At 41.4% G+C, this 24,926-nt stretch overlaps 1 protein-coding gene across 1 annotated transcript; it reads right to left on the bottom strand.

Annotated features, from left to right (window-relative positions):
* Positions 1–1,381: 1,381 nt before the first annotated feature.
* On the bottom strand, positions 1,382–23,977 carry MCUR1 (mitochondrial calcium uniporter regulator 1). Its single transcript, XM_054381965.1, has 9 exons — positions 23,689–23,977; positions 22,844–22,954; positions 20,818–20,921; positions 18,320–18,421; positions 16,707–16,748; positions 13,822–13,893; positions 5,430–5,483; positions 4,225–4,339; positions 1,382–2,903 (listed from the first exon to the last, which is right to left on the bottom strand). Exons 1-9 carry the CDS (start codon positions 23,975–23,977, stop codon positions 2,848–2,850), a joined length of 945 nt encoding a protein of 314 aa, XP_054237940.1. The 3' UTR covers positions 1,382–2,847.
* Positions 23,978–24,926: the final 949 nt, after the last annotated feature.

The raw sequence follows: 24,926 nt of genomic DNA, 5'->3' as shown, positions 1-24,926 counted from the left end.
GGCCTTTAGCAGACTCCCACTCTAATGTCTTTTTCCCTTGCCTTCTCTTTAACACTTGCCACTAAGCTGTAAGATCTTCATCTAGCCCCAGGTGGAGCTCCATGGAGTCCAGTCAGTCCTTGATGTAGAGGGCAACACCTCTTCCCCTTCTCCCCTGTCTTTCCTGAAGAGCTTCTGTCTATTCCTCTGCTCCAGTTGTGAGAGCCATCCCACCACTCTCAGTGATGCCTATGACATCATAGCTGTGCAGGCGTATGCATGTCTGTAACTCTCCTTGCTTATTCTCCCTGCTCTATGCATTAGTGTAGAGGCATTCAAGTTGGGTCACCACTGAAGCTGATGGTACTGATTAAAGTTGCCTTATCCTGTGCTTTTCCTGTCCTGTGGACCAACTTCAAGCCCAGGGTGTCTATTAGTATCATTGGTGTTGATATAGGACAGCTGGAGGATCCCTTTCCCAGCAATCCTAGTTTAAAGCCCTCCTCACTAGATTGGAAAGCTTGCAGTCAAATATGTTCTTCCCTTTCTCTGAAAGATGTAGTCCATCAGCCTCCAGACCACCAGATTTCTCAAGTCCTACAGTTTAAATATCCAAAGCCCTGTCCCAGACAGGGGCATTTTGGTCTGGTCAAATTGGGCTTTTTCCCAACCCACTTCCCTTTAACTGGAAAGGCTGATGAAAAAACAACCTGTGCTCCCATGTGCTTCATTACCATTCCCAGTCCCTCTTGATGTTCTTTAGATTGCTTACAGCTGTCACTACTGTCCATGTGAAACAGCAGCAGTGGCTAAATCAGCAGGATGTACAAGGTCTGGCAACGCTTCTTCCTTCTCAGTCTGCAGAACGGCAAATGGGTTCTGCAGGGCCATTTAAGGCTGTAAGGGAGGTTTCTTCCTCCTGCTACTTCTTGCCCTTGTAATTTGCCATTCCCCACCCTTGCTGGCTTTCCCTATTCAGTGAGTGGTCCATCCCTCAAGCCCATGTTTTTCCAATTTGGTGACCATGATCTCATGTAGGACAGTGTCAAATGCTTTGCCCAAGTCCAGGCTGATGACACCAGTCGCTCTTCCCTTACCCACTGATGCTGTAACTCCATCACAGAAAGCCACCAAGTTCATCAGGTAGGCTTTGCCCTTAGGGAAGCCATGTTGGTTACCACCCCTCACCTCACCTTCATTTTCCATATGTTTTAGCAAAGCCTGCAGGAGGATCTGCTCCCTGATCTTGCCAGGCACAGAGTGAAACTGACTTTACCCATTCTTAGTTTTTAGAAAACAACAAACCACCAGCAGTGTCTTACCTTCAAAGGGAATAAATCCAAATTTAATGTTGCATTTATAACGAAAACTCAGCATATTCCATGAAATATTTAACGTCCTTTATTTCAGGCCAGTATGGTATTGTTACAGGCATCCATTTCTTCCTCTGCGCTTGCAACTGATTCAAAGTTGGCACTTCCAACCACCAAAAATAAACATTTATTACAGTACAGGCACAAAGGAACCAAACAGCTTTACTTTCACTAAGCAAAGATGGGGTTGTGTTCTGACAAAGTTTATTACCACTGCATCGACTGTTCTCTCCTCCTAGGAGCAAGCAACAAAGGGAAATTTCCCTTAACTGAAGGAACACAGATGGCAGCTCTGCTACTAAAGCAGTCATTTCATCAGTGTAATCATAAAATGGCTTAGGTTGGAAGGGACCTTAGAGATCATCTACTCCAATCTCCCTGCCATAGGAAGAATGACACACTGGATGCCTTCCTTCACTGCATTCAGTTGTACCTCCTGGTTCAGATGGGCTTGATAAGAACTGGATTAAACATCCAAGTAGGTCTCCATTATTGCCTTTATTGTTATAATCACTATTGAAGTTCTATATCTGAAGAGCCAGCAGACTTTTTTTTTTAAATTAAAACAACAAAACACACAATACTGTGGGCAGTGCACTTTCCTCACCTAAGACCTTGCTTCATAACCACAATTTAAAATCTCTTTCTACAAGCATCAATTCCCTTCCATGAAGAAGGCAGCACCTGAGACACTTTGTATCACTTAACTATACATCCACACAACTAATGTATTTTACTGCATTTCAAATTTCCAGTGACAGTAAAGTTAATCAGCATATGGAATGAGTATGAAATACTTAGAGGTACCAAAAGCAAGTTAGTCACAAAAATCTCTACAAATATATTACAAGCAAAACTAGCAACAACCACTGCTGTCATTACACAGTACTCTTTCATGGAACATGACTGACCGGATTGCCATCTGGAAAAGAAGCTGGTAAGTCTAATGTTATAAAGACAGCCAAACAAATATTTAATAACAGTTACTATGAACAAGTGTTAGAGGGAAATAAGCGTGATTCAGTTAGCACAAGTTCTACTTACACAAGAGTGCCTCCAAGCCATAAAATGTGTAGTTTCAGTTTTACATTAATAATCAAGACTTGAGTCTGATACATGCCACTGACCCCAGCAAGCATGTCTGAACAGGCAATGGAACGTGATTCCCAGGATTTCAGATCCACCCCCCAGCCTTCAGCCTCCTGACTGGTATGAATGTCAGTTTTCGCCTACACGGCATTTTGTAGCAGCAAGGTGTACTGCAGTCCAGAATGGAGAGAAACAGCAGAGATGTATGTATCATTCTTTCATCAGAGGTAAGTTTTAAAATCTGCACACAATGTGTGCAGTTGGTTTCTAGGCACATCTTTGGTTACATTCTTAATACAGTCTGCTTTACAAAAAGAATAAATAAAACAGTCCAGATGTGGTTAAAGTCCAGGCAAAGATCAGGTTTTTTTTTCCCAGAAATCAGGAAGTAGAAATTGATATTTTATTATATCCATAAACGATAAAATCCCAGTGCTACAGTAAGGCATGTAAATACTGAACCTGAAAAAAAAAAACAGGGAAGAAAACAGAGATATTAAATAATTAGGTCTCTGAACATTTCTTCAAAAAGCTATGCATACATCTTACTACGATGTGTAGTGTGAACACCACCCCTTCCTGCCCCATGAAAGAAAATAAGAGCTTTGGTTTACAACAAACAATTTCAAGGTAGAGTGGCACAAAAATGACAAGTAAAAAGGAAGGGGAGAAAAAAAGTGGGCTGGGAAGTTATCAGAAGGCTGAAAGTAGCCCTTAGTTGCTTACCACTCCAAAAAAGATCAATATGGCAAGTTACAGTTGTAAAATGAAGAACAAGTAACAGTATTATTAAATTACAGTCAAGTATTCAGCAAACAAATAAATGAAAGTTACTTTTAGAATTAGGTTTATCAGTATGCAATTAAAAAAACACTATTTAAATGAAGTCAACTTTTGATTTCTAGATAGATACACAAAAGAGGTTTGCCATTATTTGTAAAATGAGCTCTTCCAACACAATGCAAATTATTTTAAAATTATTTTTGGTTTTCCATGCAGAGTTCAACGTGCTTTTGAGTTAAGGACAGTGGGGAAAAGAATTTTCTCTCATTTTAATAAATTGCCATTTATTTTCCATAATGGTTCTCTTTAAAGGATATGCCTGAAGGACAGTACTATGAATAGACCTAAATGACTGTACTTGTGACAAAAATCCATTGTGAAAGAATAATCAGAAAATCTAAGTCAGAGGAGTAATTTTCTATTGCAAACCTGCTCATTTAATAGCACTGCACACTCAGTAGCAGAATGTCAAAATATTAAAGTTACTTAGAGGCAATAACGTAGGCACACATGCAGAGATAGTATTTTTCTAATGCACATGCCTGAAAAAATGAAAGATTAAAGAATGTGGCAATGAATAGTCAGAAAAGCTGAAATGTTCCGTTTTGCATATGTCTCTTCTGGCATTTTCCCTATGATCTCCATCAGACAGATAAAGAAATCCTAGGAATGCCTGCAGCAGGCTGTTTTTATAAATTAAGTCAGCCACAGAAGAATTGTTTGGCCCTTCTTAACAAGCAGGCTTTTAGATTTCTCATAGATATTATTATCACAGTATAAAGCAGGGAAAAAACCCTGAGAAGCCATATAGCCACACCCATTCAAAATAAAGCTGCTAACCATAGGAAGCTTTGGGTTAAGTACACAAACAAACCTGCTAATCTTGACTATTTCAAGGGTTTTTGTTTTTAATCAGAGCCTTTATGAATACAGTCAGTTGAGTGCCAAAAATTCAACAGTGCTTAGCTTCACGATCAGATACAACCATCACATTCCTTACCTGCTAAGTACTTAATGTTATCAAGTTTGTGCGATTCAAGCATTGTTTTCAAATCTGCAACTTCTGTGTCTATTTTCCTGTCTGTTTGGGTCAGTGCTCGATCTTGCTGTGCATGCTAAAAACCAAAGCAACAAAATGATGCAATTTGAACAGCTCTTAATTTATTTAGAGAATTTAACCCATCTCTTCAAGTTGTATTTTTAGTTCCTCCTGACATTGCTTTTTTCTGAATGCAAAGTAATATACAAGTTCTTTCCTAGCTGATTATATCCAAGGAACTGACTAATTTGCTGAACTCAGTCTCTTTAATTGTGTGTTCCTTAACAGGTAATCTAGAAAGTTGCAGAACTGGATGCCTTATCTCAATCTAGCAGCATAAACATTAACTTCAATCTGTCCTTTGTCCCACAGAAGGGGGAACTATGCAATCGTTAAGAGTTATTAAGAAGTCTAAGTGCCTCTTGTGACAAAAACATACCAGAGCATAAAGATTTATGAATTATTAGAAAAACTGAGAATTGGTCTTCTGATGTACAAAAACATTTATTCATCTTGTAAGGAATTCTACCACAAAACAGACAAATTCAGAATCTGATTATGACAAAGGCAGGACTTCTGTAAAAAAAAATGGGATAAAATTATCACTCAGTAAAGACTGAAAGAGAAATCTTGTAAACTAAGAACAACAGCTGCTGAGTCACTGATATTTTCAATCAGCACCACCGAAGCACTGTAAACCAGATAATTTACTGCTAGACAACTTTCTAGGGATAATCCCTTGTACTACAGAAAGAAAACAAAAGAAGAGGAAGTGCTTGGTAAAACCTCCTCTAAAATAAAGCCAAATCAATCTATCAATGTGTTTTGGTCACACTGAACATGAGGAAAAAAATAATTCCACAAACTAACATTAAGAGTACAGTTCCATTTAGAGAAAACAGTATAGGTAAGAAGTTTCAGAACCAAGTGAGCACTGAACAGTTTATATACACATCCAGAGTCTAATATACATTTGAAAGCTTTTTCTTCTGTAGACACTTCAGTTACCTGTACTGATATGATACTATACAGGGAGGTAATAAAGCACAACGACACTCTGCACATTAAAGTCCCTAAAGACATGAACCAGTTAAAAGAAAAAAAAAAAATCTGTAATACAAATATAAAAATATTTACTGTGTAGTGATCAGTTGCCAAGTTCTTACCAATTCCACTACTTCTGTCCTCATTTCCAGTAGTTTTCTTTCATTCAGTGAGTACTAGAGGGGAAAAAAAAAAAAAAAAAGGATAAACACAATATTGTCATTAAACTTTTCCCCTGATAGTTAAAAACGCATTTCTTAGTTTCTGAATTCCATAGAACACTGAATCTAGACAAGATTATCATCTGACAGCACTTGGATGACAATATTACAGGTTAATTCCCATCCTTTGGAAAAGCACAATTTAGACAGGTGTTCATCCACACCTCTGAACAATGAGGTGTAACAAGTCCATCAGACACTCATCTTCTGCAAAAACTGTATATATATATAGACACACATCTCAATGGATCATTGTCAATTAGATGAGGTATAACAAGGCCAAGTTTAACAGGGTCCTGCACTTGAGTCAGAACAACCCCAAAATATGCTACAGGCTTGCAGCAAAGTGGCTAGAAAGGTGCCCAGTTAAAAAAGACCTTGGGGTGCTGCTTGACAGCCAGCTGAAAATGAGGTAACAGTGTGCCCAGGTGGCCAAGGCTAGCAGCATCCTGGCCTCTATCAGAAATAGTCTGGCCAGCAGGGGTAGGGAAGCAATTGTTTTCCCATACTCAGCCCTGTTGAGGCCACACCTCAAATACTGTCTTCAGCTTTGGGCCCTTCACTACAGCAAGAACATCTAGAGTGTGTCCAGAGGAGGTTAACAAAACTGCTGAAGGGTCTGAAAAATGAATTTTTATTGAGAGAAGCAGCTGAGGGAACTGGACTTGTTTAGTCTTGAGAAGTCCTGAAAGAAGGTTGTAGCAAAGTGAAGGTCAGTCTCTTCACCCTGCTATCAAGTGATAGAACAAAAGGAAATGGCCTCTAATTATGTCAGTGGAGGCTGCGATCGCATGTTAGGTAAAGTTTCTTTACTGAAAGAGTGGTCAAGCATTAAAATTGGCTGCCCAGGGTGGTGGTTCAAGTCACTCGTCCTGGAGGTGTTCAAAACACATGTTAAGACGTGGCACTTTGGGACATGGTTTAATGGCCACGATGGTGCTAGATCGACTGTTGGATTCTATGATCTCAGAGGTCTTTTCCAACTGAAACACTTCTATGATTCTAGCATTGTAAGCAAGCAGCTGAAACAAAGGTTGACAGATTTGCATCTCTGAAAAATAAAGGCCTACGATTATGAACAGCAGCTCTGGAACTGTTAAATAATCCATTGAGCATATGAGCTTAATTAAGACTAAAACACCTACTTTCTTCAGGAAGGGTAGTGAAGTTCTAAAACAACCTATCAAACTCTGAACTCAAAACTGTTTAGTCAGCATTACATGTGCTCACTGTTTGCATTATTCTGAATTGCATCTCATGATGCATTTGTTAAGTATAGAACATTTGTATCTCACATTAAGTTTGTGGAACACCAGAAATTGTGGTTTATTTTCAAGTTAAATCTTTTGTGGTTCAAGGAAAGTTAAATCTAAATTAAGAAGCATACTTCTAATGCAGGTTAACTTTCTGACTCAAATAGGCATGATTGACCTTGGCATCTATAGTGGTTCGTGCCCCATTACTGAGGAAATTCAGTTATTCATAGACACCTGCTAACCCATCAGTCTATAGTGCAGAGTACTAAGATCATCAAGTATCCATCTCAAAATCCTGTTACACAGCAATGACCTCATCTGTTGACATTCCCATGTGGAAACTTGCCTTTGTTTTTGCTGCTCTTTGGAAGCTTATTCCACTTAAAAATTAAACGCATATTAGGCTACTTAAAGCCTCAGCATTGGGAAACTCTTTGAACACCTAGAGCTCTATTTGGACTTTTGACTGATCTAAAAATGGAGCTAAGAGTAGGCTGCTACAAATGTATAAAATGGCATAACGAAGACAAGTAACACCATGTGAGGAATTACTGGAACAGTCACTAGATTCTGAAAAATGGAGAGATAAAAAAAGAAATTCAGACATTTTATATAAATATACATTTTTGAAAGTGGTAAGATGACAGAATATTTATAGAAGAACCTAAATATATTTGAGTTGACATTTCACATAAGAATTGGACCTCAGATTAATAAACTGATCATCATTATCAAAAGAACCACGTCACTGAAAATAAATAATTTTGAAATATCTCATCTGTCTTAAATAGGTGCCATTTTTTGGATAAATTCTGCTCTACAAGCTTCTTTCATTTGTGTTTGTTAAAGCTTTGCTTTGTGGCTAGAACTCTTTAGGTCAAACCCAAGGATATTAAACTCAGGTTTAAGACAATGAAATACACCTTTTTACTGCAAGGCAGCATCACACATCTGTAATAACACTACTACATAGAGAAAAGGAGGAAAGACAAGGTTAAAATTCTCCCTTCAAACTGAACAGGGAGATTTCCCAAAAATCAGCATTTTTCACAAGGCAAAGAAAATTCAGTTTTGTCAGATGCATCTTGACATTTTTAACAGCAACCTTACAGGCGCTGTGATGCATGAACACATGACTATAGATGGAATTTTGTGCCAGGCTTTGTGGTTTTAAAAATCACATCTCTATCACTGCAGGTATCAGTCATAGCATAGAGACATGCATTAAGCAATACAGGATTCTCCAAGAATTTAAAGTGAAATCAACTCATTAAGACCCAGCATTTAGAGTTTGAAATGTTAAAGATTACCCACATCACCATTCATAAATGAAGAAATTCTCCATCACAGGATGTTAGGGGTTGGAAGGGACCTCTGAAGATCGTCGGGTCCAATAACCCTGCCAGAGCAGGACCATAGAATCTAGTGCAGGTCACACATGAATGCATCCAGATGGGTCTTGAAAGTCTCCAGAGGAGACTCCACAACCTCTTTGGGAAGCCCATTCCAGTGCTCTGTGACCCTCACAGTAAAGAAGTTCTTCCTCATGTAGAGAATGAATGTCCTGTGCTGTAGTTTCTATCCACTGCCCAATGTCCTATCACAGAGTGCAATGGAGAAGAACCTGTCCCCTCCCTCTTGACACCCAGCCCTCAGATATTTATAAACATTTAATAAATCCCCTCTCAGTCTTCTCTTCTGCAGACTGAAAAGTCCCAGGTCTCTCAGCCTCTCCTAACAAGGCAGTGCTCCAGTCCCCTAATCATCCTCATAACCCTCCGTTGGACTCTGTCGAGTAGATCCCTGTCCGTCCTGATCTGGGGAGCCCAAAATTGGACACAATATTCCAGGTGAAGTCTCACTAGGCAGACTAGAGGAGAAGAACCTGCCCCAATCTGCTGGACACACTCCTCTTAATGCAACCCAGGATCCCATTGGCCTTCTTGGCCACAAGGGCACATTGCTGTCCCATGGATAATTTGTTATCCACCAGGACTCAAAGGTTCTTTTCCACAGGACCGCTCTCTAGCAGATCACCTCCTACTGGTGCAGTTTATTATTCCTTCCCAGATGCAGGACTCTGCACTTATCCTTGTTGAACCTCATTAAGCTCCTCTTTGCCCAGCTCTCCAGTCTGTCCTACTTCAGTACCTACTCCAAGCAAAACTGAAAGCCAAGAACATTTTACTTAGTGCTTCAAGTTAAATCCATCTAAAGTCAAGACATTTCTCTTCTGAATAGTAACTTAGTAAGAAGGCAGAGTAGCCTTCAATCATGCCGAGTTTTATTTTCAGAAAGCTAAATATTCAGTCCCAAGTCACATTACAATTGAAGCAAACACGATAATGACACTGTCTACTACAGACACTGGATTACATCTCTTTTCCAACTCTGCACAGACTCTACAACCTGCTCCCCATTCACCTGCCTTTTTTCTTTTCTGTTCATCCATGGCAGAGCTGGGAATTATAGTGGGCGAAGGAAAAAAAAAAAAAAAACAACAGAAAAGCACTGTTTTCATAGGAATTGTGAAATCAGTTGCACAACTGATTGGCCAAATAATTTTCAAGTTGACATGCACAGTTACTTTTCATAAAAGGAAGTCAAAATAATGTGGTGTTTTGCACAACAGAATCAGAGTATTTTGGGTTGGAAGGGGCCTCCAAAAGTCATCTAGTCCAACCCCCCCCACAGTGATCAGGGACATCCTCCATGTGATCAGGTTGCCCAGAGCCTTGTGAAGCCTGACCTTGAATATCACCAGGGATGAGGCTTCAGCTCCCTGGACAACCTGTTCCAGTGTTCCACCACCCTCATGGTAAAGAGCTTGTTCCTAACATCCGATCTAAATCTACTCTTCTCCAATTTCAAACCGTTGCCCCTCATCCCAGGACTTTGTACACAGTCCCTCTCCAGCCTCCTTGTAGGCTCCCTTCAGGTACTAGAAGGCTGCTATTAAGTACCCCCAGAGCCTTCTCTTCTCCAGGCTGAGTAATGCCAGCTCCCTCAGCCTGTCCTCACAGAAGAGGTGTTTCAGCTCCCCGATCATCTTCTTGGTCCTCCTCTGGACTGGCTCCATCAGGTCCATGTTCTTCCTGTGTTGAGGTCTCCTGAGCTGGATGCAGTACTCCAGGTGAGGTCTTACCAGAGCAAACTGGCAGAATCACCTTTCTCAATCTGCTGGCCAGACTTCTTTTGATGCAGCCCAGGATGTGATTGGCCTTGCTGGCTCACATCCAGCTTCTCATCCACCAGAACTCCAAAGATCTTTTCTGCAGGACTGCTTTCTATCACCTCATTTTCCAGCCTGTATTCATAATGAGGATTGCTCTGACCCAGCTGCAGGATCCTGCACTTGGTCTTGTTGAACCACATGAGGTTCACCTGTGCCCACCTCTCCAGCTTGTCCAGGTCCTTCTGGATGACATCCCATACCTTTAGCATATTGACAGCACCACTAAGCTTGGTGTCACCTGCAAGCTTACTGATGGTGCACTCAATCCCACTGTCCGTATCATTGATACAAACATGAAACAGTACCGGTCCCAGTACGAACCCCTGAGGGACACTACTTGTCAATTATCTCCATCTGTACTTTCAGCCACTCACCACTGCCCTCTAGATGCAATTGTCCAGCCAATTTCTTATCCACTGAACAGTTCACCCATCAAATCCATATTTCTCCAACTTGGCAAGTAGGATATTTTGAGGGACCATGTCAAAGGCCTTGCAGAAGTCCAGACAGATAACATCCATAGACTGTCACTTGTTCACTGATGCAGTTACTCTGTCATAGAATGCCACTAGATTCATCAGGCAGGATTTGCCCTTAGTGAAGCCATGTTGGCTATCTTAGAGCACCTCTCCTGCCTCCATGTGCCTTATCAGAACTTCTACGAGAATCTGCTGCATGATTTTTCCAGGCAAAGAGGTGAGGCTGACATTCATAGTTCCTAGGGTCCTCCTCTCTAGCCTTTTTAAAAATGGACATAATGTATCCCTTTTTCCAGTCTCCAGGGACTTCATCTGTCTGCCAGGACTTTTTCAAATATTATGGAGAGTGGCCTGGCAACTACATCAGCCAATTCTCTCAGTACTCTGGGATGCAGCTCATCAGGTTGCATAGATCTGTATACGTTCAGGTTCCTCAGGTAGTCACAAACCTGATTGTCACATACAGTACGAAGGACTTCACCACCCTTCACCTTGAGGTTGTTTAACTTGGGAGCTGTGGAGAGAGGTTGCCAGTGAACACTGGAGAAAGAAATCCGACCTCAAGGTTCCCCTTGTTGCCTTGGTATCTAAATCCTACCCATAGGCTTTCAACTTGCTCATGGCTATTCTTTAGGGACATGTCTTTGCATTCAATCAATTTCTTAACAGAGAAGACAACATCTCCACCACTCCTTCCTTTTCTGTACCTTCTGAACCATCTGTAACCATCGATAGCCACACTCCAGCTATAGGATTCAGTAATGGTCACTATGTCTTAGCCTTTCAGCAGCAAGGTAGCTTCCAACTCCTCCTGCTGTCCATGCTGCGTGCATTTGTGTAGAGACTTCAGCTGGGCTGTCAGCTGTGTTCCCTTTCAAAAGACCCTTTATTTCCTTAAGCTGTTTCCCTCAGCTACTACCTCAGAGAGCCATGGCTCATCTCCATGAGACTTTGGCCATGCTGCTGTGTCTGCTGCATGCCTCAGGGCAATGGGCTAAAGGCCTTTATTAGCCCCCCATCCCACCAACCCTTGTGTGTCATCACTCACCTTGTCACATAAGAGCCTGATTATCCCCCTTACCCTTCACAGCTAGCTTAAAGCCCTGTCGATCAGCTCTGCAATCACCTGGGTGAAGGCCCTCTTCCTCCTTTCAGAAAGGCATCTCCTGTTAGATGTCAACAACCCTGGTGTGTAGACCATACCATAGTCGACAAACCCAAATTTGTGGCAGTGACATCAGTCATGGAGCCATGTATTAATGGAGTGGATTAGATTGTTCATTCCAGTGTCACTGACTGACTGAAAGAACAGATGACTTGTGCCCCAGAATCTTTCACCACTCATCCCAAAGCCCTAAAATCTCTTTTAATTGCTCTTGGACTAACAGTCATTACTTCCTCTCCACCTATATGGAAGATCAGTAATGGGTAATGGTACAAGTACAGCACCAAGCTAGAAAGTTTCTTAGTGACATCCCTAACCTGAGCTCATGGGAGACAGCATGCCTCCCTATGAGGAGCATCAGCCTGACATATTGAACCCTGTGCTCCCCTCAGAAGAGAGTCACCTATGCCTACCACCCTTTTTTTTTTTTTTTGTGTGTAGGTTATGTTGTGATAGGAGTTGTAGGCTTTTCTGAGTGTGGGTTGGCCATCGTCCATGTCTTCATTTGGCTGGTCTTTCCCAACCAGAGCCTCATACCTGTTTTTCAGTGGCACCTAGTGGGGGTGAGATGGGCAAGGAAGGAGGTTGTCTGCTGCCCTGACCATGAACTAGCCTCCATTCATTCCTCTCATCCAGGTTACTGCCTCTATTCTGGCAGGGCAAGGACCCTCTAATCCTGAGCACTATCAGATGGGTGCCCCTATTTCTGCTTCAGGTAGGGTAGAGCCTGGCTCCACCATTCTATCTCCTGTTTGGCCTATGTGATATTCCTCAACCTTTCAACCCCCTCATGCAGCTCTGCCATGAGGCTGATCAGATTATCCACCTGTTCACAGGAGTTCTCCTAACTACCACTTACTGCCAGTGCAACAAACTGCTACAGCACACCCAGATGACTCATCATGCCCCTCACCAGAGCATTGCTGGGGCATTTAAATACCCTGCTGTGGTTCCATCCACACCTCCTTGAGATGGGCTGGCTTGGTGAGGGTTGCTCTGCTCCCCACATGTAACCTGGCTTTGGGTGGAGGAAGGGTGGGGGTGGTGAAAAAAAACAACCAAACAAAAAAAAGACCCTGTCCATTGATCTCTTCCACTCTGCCAAACTGCTGTGGGGACAGTTTGGCCTCAGGGGCTGATCTCATTAGCTGATCTCTGTGATCCAACAGAGTCCAGATTCCAGTATCCTACATGAATTTGCAAGAAAACACTAATGACCTACATAGACAATACACTGCGTGTTTTTAAAAACATATGCATGAAGTACTAAACCTTAAACAAGGCTTCTGCTTATCAAATGGTACCTGATTCAACCATCTACCATAGCATAAGAGACTGCTAGTCATTACACTGAATCACTGACACAGCTTTGCCCTAAACGTGGAAAAAAATTTCCAAGAAGCACACAGAAGATAAATTGTATATACTTGCAGAGTTCTTATTGCCTAGATTGGAGGTATTACATCTTTGTTACATGCCTGTGAAAAATGACTGAATGAGAAAAATTAAATAGAAAAATGTCGTAAGATCTTTTAACTTAGAATATGCAATTTCTTTGATATCCTAAGAGCTATTAAAAAAGTATCTATGGGAGAAGAGCTCTGTTTAAGGTGCTACATATAATGCGAAAATGTAACCTTCTAATTCTTCATCAACGTTACTTTAATATTACATCAGTTCTACCAGATACTGCAAAGCTCAAAACAGTCTGAGCCAGTAGCAGTTAAAATTAAAAAAAGATAAAAATAAATTGCAAGAACGATTTTCACACCTAAGTATTTTCTGGTGAACAAGCTACATTATAAATTCTCCACCTATAGTGAAATGAAACATTTCAGCAATAGTAAATTTAATGAAAGCGTAAATTTAATTAAGTGTCAAAATTGAGAAAGAATAGTAAGATAGAAAATCTCTAGGCAGATAGGCAGCACATTAATTATCTAATATATTTAAGTGTAGTGTGTTAATTCTGGTATTAAACCAATATCAAAATAGATATACAAAATCAAACAGGCCACCTTGTACTATAGCAGCATAAGGACAAAGCTGAAACATACTATGAATTAGTATGAAAATGCTCTTTGGGTGATATTCTTTTACCCAAATCTGGAGATTCCTCTGTGCTGAGGTATTTTAGAAGAAAGTAATCAAAACTTACCAGTTCTTTTACTCTGCTCTTCTCTAGGTTTAAGTGTAACTTGTTATCTGCACGAACTTTGGTAATTTCATCCTAAAGAGGAAAAATTGATAAAAGCAGCAAGCAAGATTTACTATTTAATCACAAGCAGAAGAAAAGTCAAAATCACTGATTTTCTTTACATATGTCAGGAATCAAGCTTCTCTCCAACTAATATGCCTAATTTTCCAAAGTAAAAGTATTTCTATTTTTTCCCAGTAAATACGCATGTTCTAGTAGTATGAACTCGATCTCAGAATCAAAAATTAACAATTACTTTTAAAACCAGAACATTGAGAACAGCACTTAATTGAGAGCACACCCTTCCATAAATGCTGGGAATGTTCCACATATCCCACACCTCTGAATTCTAGATATTCATACCTAGGTACACCTGTAAGTTGGCTTTTCTCCACGAAGCAACCTTGGTGTTGAAAATAACTTCAAAAGCAGTTTCTAACCTTTCAAAATAAAAGGGTATCTGTCTCTAAAGACTACATCTAGAGCTTTCATAAAAAGCTACAGACATTTCAGGAACAGTAACCTGTTTAAAATAAACATCTAACGTTAAGCTATCACAAACTGTACACTTGCATTTTAGTTTATCAATAGCTGTAAGCGATTCCTGCATTTCTTAGTGACAGCTGCCATTTTAATGCAATCTCCTGGCAGGAATTCCAGCCAGCAGACAGTTTGTCATGCAGCAAACTGCTGATCAGCTGAATGTGTGGGAAGAGCAAAAGATTGCCAATGTTCTGGGAGATTCTGCTATTAAAACCAAGTAAGCATCCCCCAAGTAGGCCAATGTCAGCTAGTTAAGAGTTCATTAAATTAGGACAAACAATAATTAGACTCAATTTCTATGTCTGAATTGTTGAACTTAACTGGTTTAGAACTAGATGTCATCACAGTGTGATACATTACAGCTTAAATAAAAAACTAGAAATAAATTTCTTACAATTTTACATCACATCTTTTGGTCTTTTAGAGGAACAAGTATGAGCAGACATAAAATAACTTGTCCTTGTGAGAATTACATTTACAGTTAAAAGTTCAATTAAAGGACATCTAGCTTTCAAGAAAAGAGTATTTGGATCCTTGATATTCTAGCAGTGGATTAAATAAGGAGTTAGGATTCAAAAATTAAGATGCTGGAAGGATTTTAAAATCCTTTCCCAAAATCCCAGATGCATTAAGTGCTTCATAACATAGTATGAAACATGCAGCACATCCTTGAAAAATTTATGTTCTCATTTTGGAGATGAGAGTGCAAAAAGAAATTGAAAAGAGCAGGAAAGGATTGGCAAGGAGGCACCAGGCTGAGTTTACCACATGATCAGCCAGCTCAACAAGTCCAGCAGTCTGATAGGTTCTAGGGAAAGAAAAGTGCTTCATCCTTCCAGCTAAGAAGGACATTTCAGGAAAAAACAGCACTTCAAGTCACAAGACTTGATTCCAATCTTCATTGCTGTGCTGGTTTGAGGCCAGCCAGAACATCTCTTGCCCCGAAAGGGACAAAAGAATGACACACGCAAACGGATTGGAGAGCGATGGAAAAAGTTTAAATGGAAAAGCGAATTGGTGAAGCTACAGAAAACTATAAACTACAAAGCATAGTGGAAAAGAACATCCTAAAGCATACAGAATCCCCTCACAGAATTCCCAAAAGCTTCCCAGTCCTCCCTTCCTCTCACCTGAGGGTCTACCCAATTCCTCAGGGCTCGTCCTTCCCTCCCCCCCTACTGCTAGGCAAGTCTCAGGCTGGCCAGGTCTGAGACTGCCCCCCCCTCCATTCTCCTCCTGGCATTAGGCCTAGACAGGCCTAAGAGGCCTTGAGGATACTCCCCCGGCATTACCCGATAAGAGAGGACATCTCCCATGGGAACAGAGGGAAGAAAGAGGAAGAGAATGACTCTGCAGATGGCCTTATAGGGCACAGGATTTATGGGTAGAAATACGTCGTTTCCTGTGTCCACCCCTCTGGGTGGGCACCCAGGACACCAGAGGTGTATCTCATGTAGCAGTGGCAGGGGGCACCCAGCCTAAACTGCCACAATTGCTCTTGCAAGAACATCCTGTGTAAAGGCCGCTTATGATTTCACACCCATTGGAATAGCAGATTTTAAGAGATTTCTGATGGTAGAAAGGTGTTTGGGTTGCTACTCAAGATAGGCAAACCATGAATAGAAACCTGGTGAGAATTTGTATCGTAATTAACAGATTAAATTTTCTACGAAGTCCAGTTTCGTCATTTACTTCCAAACAAATGGGACCAAACAAATGGTCCCAAACTCAGTGACCTGAAGAAGCCGTTCAGAAGCTATTTTAAATTCTGAACTGCTAACAGGTGAATCTTCAGGAAAAAAACAAAACAAAACAAGACCAAAACACCACAACCAAAACAAACCAAAAATGAAAAATCCACCACACCACCAAATCAAAACAAACAAAACCAGCCAAACAAAAAAACCAAAATCACAAATCAAGCAGAAAGTGGTATAATTTTAAAACTAAGTTGCATATTTACATGTAACAACTGGCCCTAAGAGCAAAACTTCACTCAGGCTTAGCCACTTTTTGAATCTGAATTAAAGACACGCAAGTACAAAAAATTTCAACTAACTTTTTCTTCACCTCTTGTACCATTCAGTTTTCTGCTGCCACAAATGAAGCAGGCATGAAATCGTACACAGCCCACAGTGTACCACCAATTGCTATTTCAGTATCCTATGTATCACACCAATTAAGGACAGCTTTTAAAACAAAACCTGGAAAAGTAGTTTTGTTTTTTCTTTTATTTTCTTTTCTTCCCCCCAAGCAAACTAGCCAGGTGTTAATTCTTAACTACATTGGTATGGTAATCTTACCATGACTTGCTTCTTTATCTGCTGGAGTTCAAGTTTTATTTTCTGAAAGAGTGAAAAAAAAATTGTATATTTTATTACTGTATATAAACCCACGTAATCTAGAAACACTAATGAATTTGCATGATCAGGAACAACGACCATTATCCATACTGTGAAAAAACAGGCAAAGCAAGCATGGTTTAACTGTGTCCTCAGTACATGTGGAGATACAAGCACATGTATACACATGCATGTTTTACTCAGTACTGGCCACTTCCAAACAGCACAATACAGAAGCTAGCAATGTCCCACTGCAGCAAAGGTGGGCAAAAGCACAGGAAGTGGTCCTGCATTGCAGGGGAACTGGGCTCAATCTCTGGAGGTCCCTAACATTCTATGACCATGTTATTAACAAGAATAAACCTTGCAGGCCAAAAGAAGTTATTATTTCTCCATGTTCCTCGTCTGTGAGCCTGCACTGGAAGTGCTGTGTCTGGCTTTAGACTCCCTGAAGAAAAACAGATGCTGACATACTAGAACCAGTTCAGTGGAAGGCCAAGATGGTGAGCGCTGGAGCACACTATGTTGGGTGTGAAGAGGAGAGAGAGATGGGTTAGTTGAGCTTTAAGAAGAGAGGGTTAAATGGTAATCATACTGCAACCTGCATCTACATAGTGTTCTCTAGAAGTCCTTTCTAACCCAAATTATTCTATTACTACTTCTCTTTCAAAATGTATATGAAATAGGTACAGCTGTAGCATCTTCTATTAACTGTCTCTGGAAATCATCCAGTTCAATCCCCTGCATGTTGCTCAGGGCCATGTCCAGTTGGGTTTAGAATTATCTCTAGAGTTATCAAGGAGAGTGAATCTACAGGATCTCTAGGTATCCTGTTCCAGTCTTCCACCACTCTTACATCAGGAAGGGTTTTCTTATGCTCAGTTTCTTGCAGTTTGATTTCTGCTAATTGCATATTATTCTGTCATTGGGCAACACCAGAAAGAGCCTGTCTGTGTCTTCTTTATGGAGCCTTCAAATACTTTTATACATTGAAATCCCCTCTGAGCCTTCTCTTCTCCAGCTCTCACAGTCTTTCCTCATGTGTCAGATACTCCAGCCCCCTACCAATCTTTCTCCATGTTTGTTGGACTCTGTCCAGCACATCCATGTCTTCCTTGCACTGGAGAGCCCAGAACTGAACTCAGCATTCCAGATGAAGTCTCACCAGTCAAGCTCATGGTCAAGTTTGTGTCAAACAGGACCCTCAGGGCCTCTTCTGCAAAGCTGCTTTTCACCTGGTCCCTCCCAGCCTGTCCTGGTCCACAGGGTAATTCCTCTTCACCGACAGTATCTGGCATTTCCATTTGTCCAGCTTCATGAGATTCCTGTCAGCTTGCTGATTGTCCTTCTAAATGGCAGCACAACTCCCTGATGTATCAGCCACTCCTCCCAGTTGGGTATCATCTGCAGACTTGCTGGGGAAGAACTCTGACCCATCAACAAGGTCATTAATGAAGGAGTTAAATCATACTGGCCCCAGAGATAATCACTTGGGTAGAAGATGGTTTTTCACACCACTAGAAAAAAATATGGAAGTGCTAGAAAAGCATTTTCCAAGATAGTGATTTTTTTACCTCATTTTCTGAACGAAGTGCTGAAAATTCACTTTTTTCCAAAATAATCATGTCCTTTTTCACACCACCAATATGGGACATTACTTGCTGAAGTGCAATTTCCTTTAAAAGAGGGAAGAAAAACCTCAGCACATATCATAACTATAATGCTTTTTCTTATCAGTGTCTACAAATATGCTCTTTTAGTACTCTGAAATTTGTAATTTAGCAATTTCAGATTCATTTCAGAAAAGTAAGATAAATTGAGTGACAAAATAAGCAAGTTGGGCTCAAGTGTTGGTAATGTTTGACAAAATCAGAGTAATTCAATTAATAGTTTAAGAAAGAGTTTCTTCCAAGTCTTCTTAAGGTAGTCAAGGCATGAGGGAGAGAAGAACTATGAGCTAAATAGAGAAAGCTGGCTTTCAGACCAGTCACTACAAATCTGACAGGGCACTCTAACTTCACTTTCAACAGGAAATGCTATTCTAATTTGTAGTGTTGTACCTCTAAGCAGTATCTGGAGATGCCTCACCAAGCTACCTGACCAAAAGACTGGAAAATAAATGGGTCAATGTACTGGACCCATCACAAAAAGCTTTCCTTCTCCCTCCTCTTCAGTGAGCTCAGAAAACAGAACAGACTCTTCCACGTTCTTTCTCTTCCTCATGTCTATACACATACACATTTATATTTCCCCAATGCTATACCTAATGAGCTTAATACTTTATCTTTTACAAACCCAACTATGGCCTAATAGTAACAGCTACATTCACACCATTCTAAAACTTTTTCCAGTTCTTCATTCTCTTTTTGCATAAGCCCTGACGCATCCAAAGATTACAAAGTAGTAGTAGTCTACAAGTTTATCATGTTGTCCAGATTTCAGAGCACACATGGCTCCTGAACCACTTCTGTCTCAGCATGCTGTACAAACCTGCACCTTTGAATGTTAATGGCCGAAAGCTACCTGAGGGCTAAACGTAAGTATCAGAAAACTTCATCTACCATGGGAAGTGACACTTAATTCATCACAAAAAGGAAAATGTGTTTACTTTCATTTGGAAAAGCTGGGTGTAGAAGGAGGTTGAGATTGCTTATTGTAGACTGCTCACTGTAAAAATACAATTAACCACGGGAAAACAGTCCCTTTAACTGCATTCCCTGACCGACCACGGAAAAATGTCAGCATAGAAAGAAGCGCTCCCTTCATTTGCTTTGCCTGGAATCTAAAACCTAGGAAGGATGGGCTGTAACCTTTCTAGATGGCAGGTGGTACAAACTCCAGGTATTGCACTACTTAATGAGATGCCATACTGCCAAGACTATTCTACTTTGAAGACAATAGCAGCTGCTATTTTCTCATGTTCTAAGACAACAGTCTATTTACTACAAAGTAAGTTAAAGCTTGGGTTCAGAAGTTAACTTAGGGCTGCAAATCCTAGCCTAACAGAGCAACTCAAGAGGTTGTAATTCAGCTGTGCTTGTCACTGTTGTATGTTTGACCAGCTTATATGTCAGGGAATTCCAGCACACCAGATACTGTGAATCCTTTTCAAAGATGCTTAAATCCCACATGCAGTGAATCATGCTTTACTCAGAATTTCAGTTTTATTTCTAGACCTAGATACCTAAATGAGCAATGTGACAACATTGAACACTGTCATGTTCAATTCCTTACACAGATCTACCCTTGTATGACCTGACAAAGGGCCTCCCTCAAAAAAATAATTCACAGCCAAGAGGAGAACAGGCCTTGCCTTCAGACAATTATCCATTAGAATAACCATTCCCTCTTAAGTCAAAACTAAGAGTTCAGTTGTACAGTTTCCTGGCAGGCAGGCAGGGCCTCTGTACTTAGCATTCTCAATCTGCTTCCAGGCAAGTCCTCACTTCCTCCCAGTAAAGTACCTAATGCTGAATAAGTTTAGAGAATACCATGAACAATGTATGCATCAAAGGAAAGGGAGATTCCAATATCAGCATCCAAACTTTACCCTACAATGTATAAAACTACACCAATTATGCACCACAAAAATGTATAAAAACTCAGTTCAATTCTAATACAAATGTCATTGTGACATAAAGAGATAAATAAAAAGGTGGTATAGCAGGGTAGTAAATAACTGACAAAATCTGTACTTCCTTGTTACAAGTCTACAAAACAACGTATGTAGAAGCTGTAACTATTCAAATCCATGCATGGAATACCTCATCTCTGTGTCAAAGTCTTCTCAGTAATTATATTTCATGCTACAATAGGGCTGAAACTAAAAAACTGGCTGTGGTTTGTGTTCCAACTCACGGTCCAAGGTCTCAAGGTATCAAAGGTCTACTATGCCACTTTGGTATTTGATAAACTCAAGACAAAATTTGCTAGGAAAAAAAAAGATACATAGGGATGTTTGTTCACCTCTGAGCTTTTAAAATAGTGTTTCACAGTAACAGCAACATATATTTCATTAGCAGCCATACTAGGCTTTGATTGACTTTAACCCCACCATTGTCTCTGACCTAACCTGCTGTACTTTGGTGACCATGTCCTTGTAAATCATATCCAGGTTGTTGTCCATAATTTTCACCAATGCAGACACAATGACCTCTGATTGCTGAGTAGTGAACCCTAAGCAAAACAAAATGCAAGAACATTCAGAGAGACCTTAATCTAGACAGTTTACAGCAATGTCACTTGCTAATAGTTAAAACAAGTATCAGTTATAAAAGATAAGAACATATTTGCCTCGATCCAGCACTAATAAGAGAACACAACCAGTCTGCACATCCGTTTTCACAGGATGTTAGAGGTTGGAAGGGACCTCCAGAGATCAAGCCCAACCCCCCTGCCAGAGCAGGGCCATGTAATCTAGTGCAGGTCACACAGAAAGGTATCCAGACAGGTCTTGAAAGTTTCCACAGGAGACTCCACAACCTCTCTGGGGAGCCTATTCCAGTGCTCCATGACCCTTACAGTAAAGACGTTTTTCCTCATGTTGAGGCGGAACTTCCCGTGCTGTACTTCACACCCATTGTCCCTTGTCCTATCACAGGGCACAAGTGAGAAGAGGCTGTCCCTTCCTTCTTGACACCCGTATATTTGACCCTCATATTTATGCACATTTATTAGATCCCCTCTAAGTTTTCTCCTCTCCAGACTAAACAGCCCCAGATCTTTCAGCCTCCCTTCATAAGACACGTGCTCCAGTCCCTTCATCATCCTTGTAGCCCCCTGTTGGACTCTCTCAAGTAGATCCCTGCCTTGAACTGGGGAGCCCAGAACTGGATCACGTATGTGACACTGTATAGCTACTGCTGCAGTACAACACTACTGATGCATTAATAGGATAAAAGCGGGAAACTTACACAAGTATTATGGAATGTCACCTCTCACACGTGGCTATTTCTTGAGCAAGAATTCTTACCCTGAAATGTAGACACCTACTTGCATTATACTCTACATTTTCTGTACCACTGAAGAAGTGCAAAACTCAACAACTGAATAGAGAGTTCACTGTTCTGATTTTAGGCTTACCAACCTTTGAGTGCTTACTAGAAACCTTTTAAACTGAATATACTGGGAACTATCGTAAAACATTATCCCCAGAAACACTCTCAACTTTACCACTTTCAAAATGTGGGAGTGGAAGTGTCATGAACATGATTTCATCATTATGAAAAGAACCACTTGCAAAAGCACGATGGTTTCTAACTAGCAGTCAAGTGTCAGAAAGCACGTATGGGAGCTGAGAGTGAGTTGTTTTCAATAGCTGAACTGATAAAAGTTTGCCACCACCAAAAAGAAGAGGTACTCCACCTCTCTCTCTCATATACCCCTCCTGCCAACACTTTGTACGTGTCCTGGTGCTCATGCAACTGCTGGTTGTATTATACTGGTGTCTCAGAACACTCATCATGCAAAAGAGATGAGTTTTCTGAGAATTAGGTTACCATGTGGAAAGAGATGAAAGCACATGGAAAGGGACTGAGACCTCACAGTTTCAGGGATGGAGGGCTGTTAGAAGTTGATTCAGCTGTACTGATCTTCACCTTAAGGTACCTTCCCCACCTTAGCAACACTAGCATGAATTCAAAATAATTTATTCCCTTATTATGTTTTAGCATAAGAGCAGCAATACTTTATACAGTTCTCTATCCTGAAAGCTGCAATTTATACAGTAGTCCATAGTCAAGATGCTGTATGCTAATAATGTAGGAATCCAACTAAAAAATTTGAAACCATTATCTTGAAAACTCTTTTACTCTCAATTCTTAAAATGTAATTTCTTTTTAACATTTTTAATTACCAGTAGGATAATAAATTATTCCAATAAAGGTTATGTAAACTCACTCTTGTTTTAGAAGCAGAAAAAGCCTATGTGTTTTTAGCCTGTATTAAAAAAACATATAATAAACAAAACTGAAGCTGTAACATCACATGTAAAGGAGAAGCAGGTACCAAACTTTGTAAACAAACAAACAAAAAACTACTAAACAAAACCCACTTATGAAATGACATTAAAAAATAGCTACTAATTTCTAACAAATTACCATTTTCTTCCAAGAGGCACACTAGTGCATGAGTGTCAAAAAAAAGCCTCCTATTTCCCAGTAAGGAAATATTCCCTTTGCTTTGCAAGGATGATGCAGAGATGCTTACATCTGAAAAAGATAAACTTTAGTTATTTTTAAGAAAGAACATTTAAACAGCACACTTGCTTTCCAGGGTTTGCCATACTACCCTAAATATCTTTCATTCACAAGAAACGTTGTGATTATCACAGCTTGCTTGAAACTGAAAACATATCCAACAAGGACTATGTGCAAGAGCTTGAAAACAATACCCTACTGCTGCACTTCAGAGGTAGTCTCCAAGAACATAACATCCTAGACAAACCCTACCAAGTGTCAAAGGCTTTAAATTGTTTCTTGACCATTACCAGCATAATCAGTGGAAGCTGTGAGCAATTCTCTTTTCACGGTTTGTTAAACAAACCTTCACTGGTTGCCATTTAGACAAAATTCCAATCTGCCCCTTACTGTTTAAAATATATTTTTTTTAATACTTTCAACATTAAATGCAGATCTAGGGGTAGTTTCCACCTGGACATTTGCATGAACTAGCCGACAGAACGCAAGATGGAATACGGATTAAATTGTCAGAACTCTTTGCCCTCAGAGACACTGTATTTTAAAATACTTGGACAGAAAACACAGCTATGGTTTAGGTGCCACAGTCATCTGTAAAGCATAAACAATTTAGTCTTCGGGGGAGACAACACTCAGCCCTTAAGTTATCCCTACGGACATTGCCACTGCAGCCCGCGCAGGTCCCTGGCTCCGAGGTCAGATGAGGTAACACCCTCCCGCCTCCTCATCCCCGTCCCTGCTCTCACCCCGCTCCCCGTTGCGGCGGCAGCGGCAGCTGTCCCCGCCGGTCCCGCCAACGCGCCTGCCCCATCCCGCGCTGCCACTAACGGCCGCCCGCGAGCCTGACGGCGCGGCAAGGCCTTGCCAGTCGCCGAGGCAGCGGCGCACCGGCGAGGGGGGTGCGCTGCGGTCACGTGAAGCGGCGGCGGCGGCCGCTGACGGGAGGGCGCCGTCTGCGCCGCGCGGTCGCAACAGCAGCAGCACCCGCCTCCCACCGCTCACAGCCGAGGCCGCGGCCGCCTGGCCCCTGGCCATGCCAGCCGGTCCCGACGATGGAGGAAGTGGGAGGAGGGGAAGGAAGGGAACCGCTGCTGCTGTCTCCGGTGCCGCTACTACCACTAGAATGCCATCCCTGAGCACGCGCCGCCCTGGAGTCCTTCTTCCGCTACAGGCGCGCCTCACTTCCGCCTCCGCCACGTGACAATAGCCGCGAGCCGTGGCCGTTGATTTTATGGCTCACGGTGAGGGAAGCGGCGCGGGCGGGTTCCGCCTCCCGGCTGTGAGGGCACGGCAGGCCCGCGAGGGCAGACACTGCCCCGGTGCCTTCCCGGGGACTGCAGCGGTACCCTACCACTTCCGGTCCCCGGAGGATGCAGCCCTGGGGTGCCAGGAGTTGGTCGCACAGGCTCTGCAGGCATCTGGCATCATTACTATTGCAGTTCTATACTTAAGTGGAAAAAAGAGAGTAATTTGGGTGAGAGGTTATCCTGGTGCTGCAGGACAAGCACAATCTGATGCCTCCTGTCCCACCTCCAACCCTTTCCTCACCTATCCGACCTTCAGCCCCTTCCTCAATAACATTTTTCTTCGTTCTGGGCAAAGATAATGGAAAAAAGGCAAGGGGGGTCGAGGAGGGGGGGAAGGAGGGAGAAAAGAAGTGCATTTCAGACAAATCTGTCATTCTGTAATGATCTCAGATTGGGAGTTTCAAAGTAATTAACCAAGTAATTTCCAAAATTAGGCATCTTGGTGGGTCTAAGAGTGGAGCCTTAATCATTAGACAATGGCTGTAACAACCAGAGAGGGTCAAGTCTGGGGAGCGTTCAGTTCTGCTGGAAATACAGGTTTACCTCGTTTTTATGTGCTGCTGTTTAAAAAAGTGCATTTAACACTTGTAAGGAACTAAGAAATCAGTTTGGCCTGTTGTCATGAGCATAGAATCAAAAACTTGGGAGGCTGAACAAGCATATAATCAAGAATCAAG

This window comes from Indicator indicator, chromosome 6, assembly GCF_027791375.1.
Source record: "Indicator indicator isolate 239-I01 chromosome 6, UM_Iind_1.1, whole genome shotgun sequence".
Lineage (NCBI taxonomy): Eukaryota > Metazoa > Chordata > Aves > Piciformes > Indicatoridae > Indicator > Indicator indicator.
Note: the sequence above shows the minus strand (reverse complement) of the source record. Positions and strands in the feature narration are given on the sequence as shown.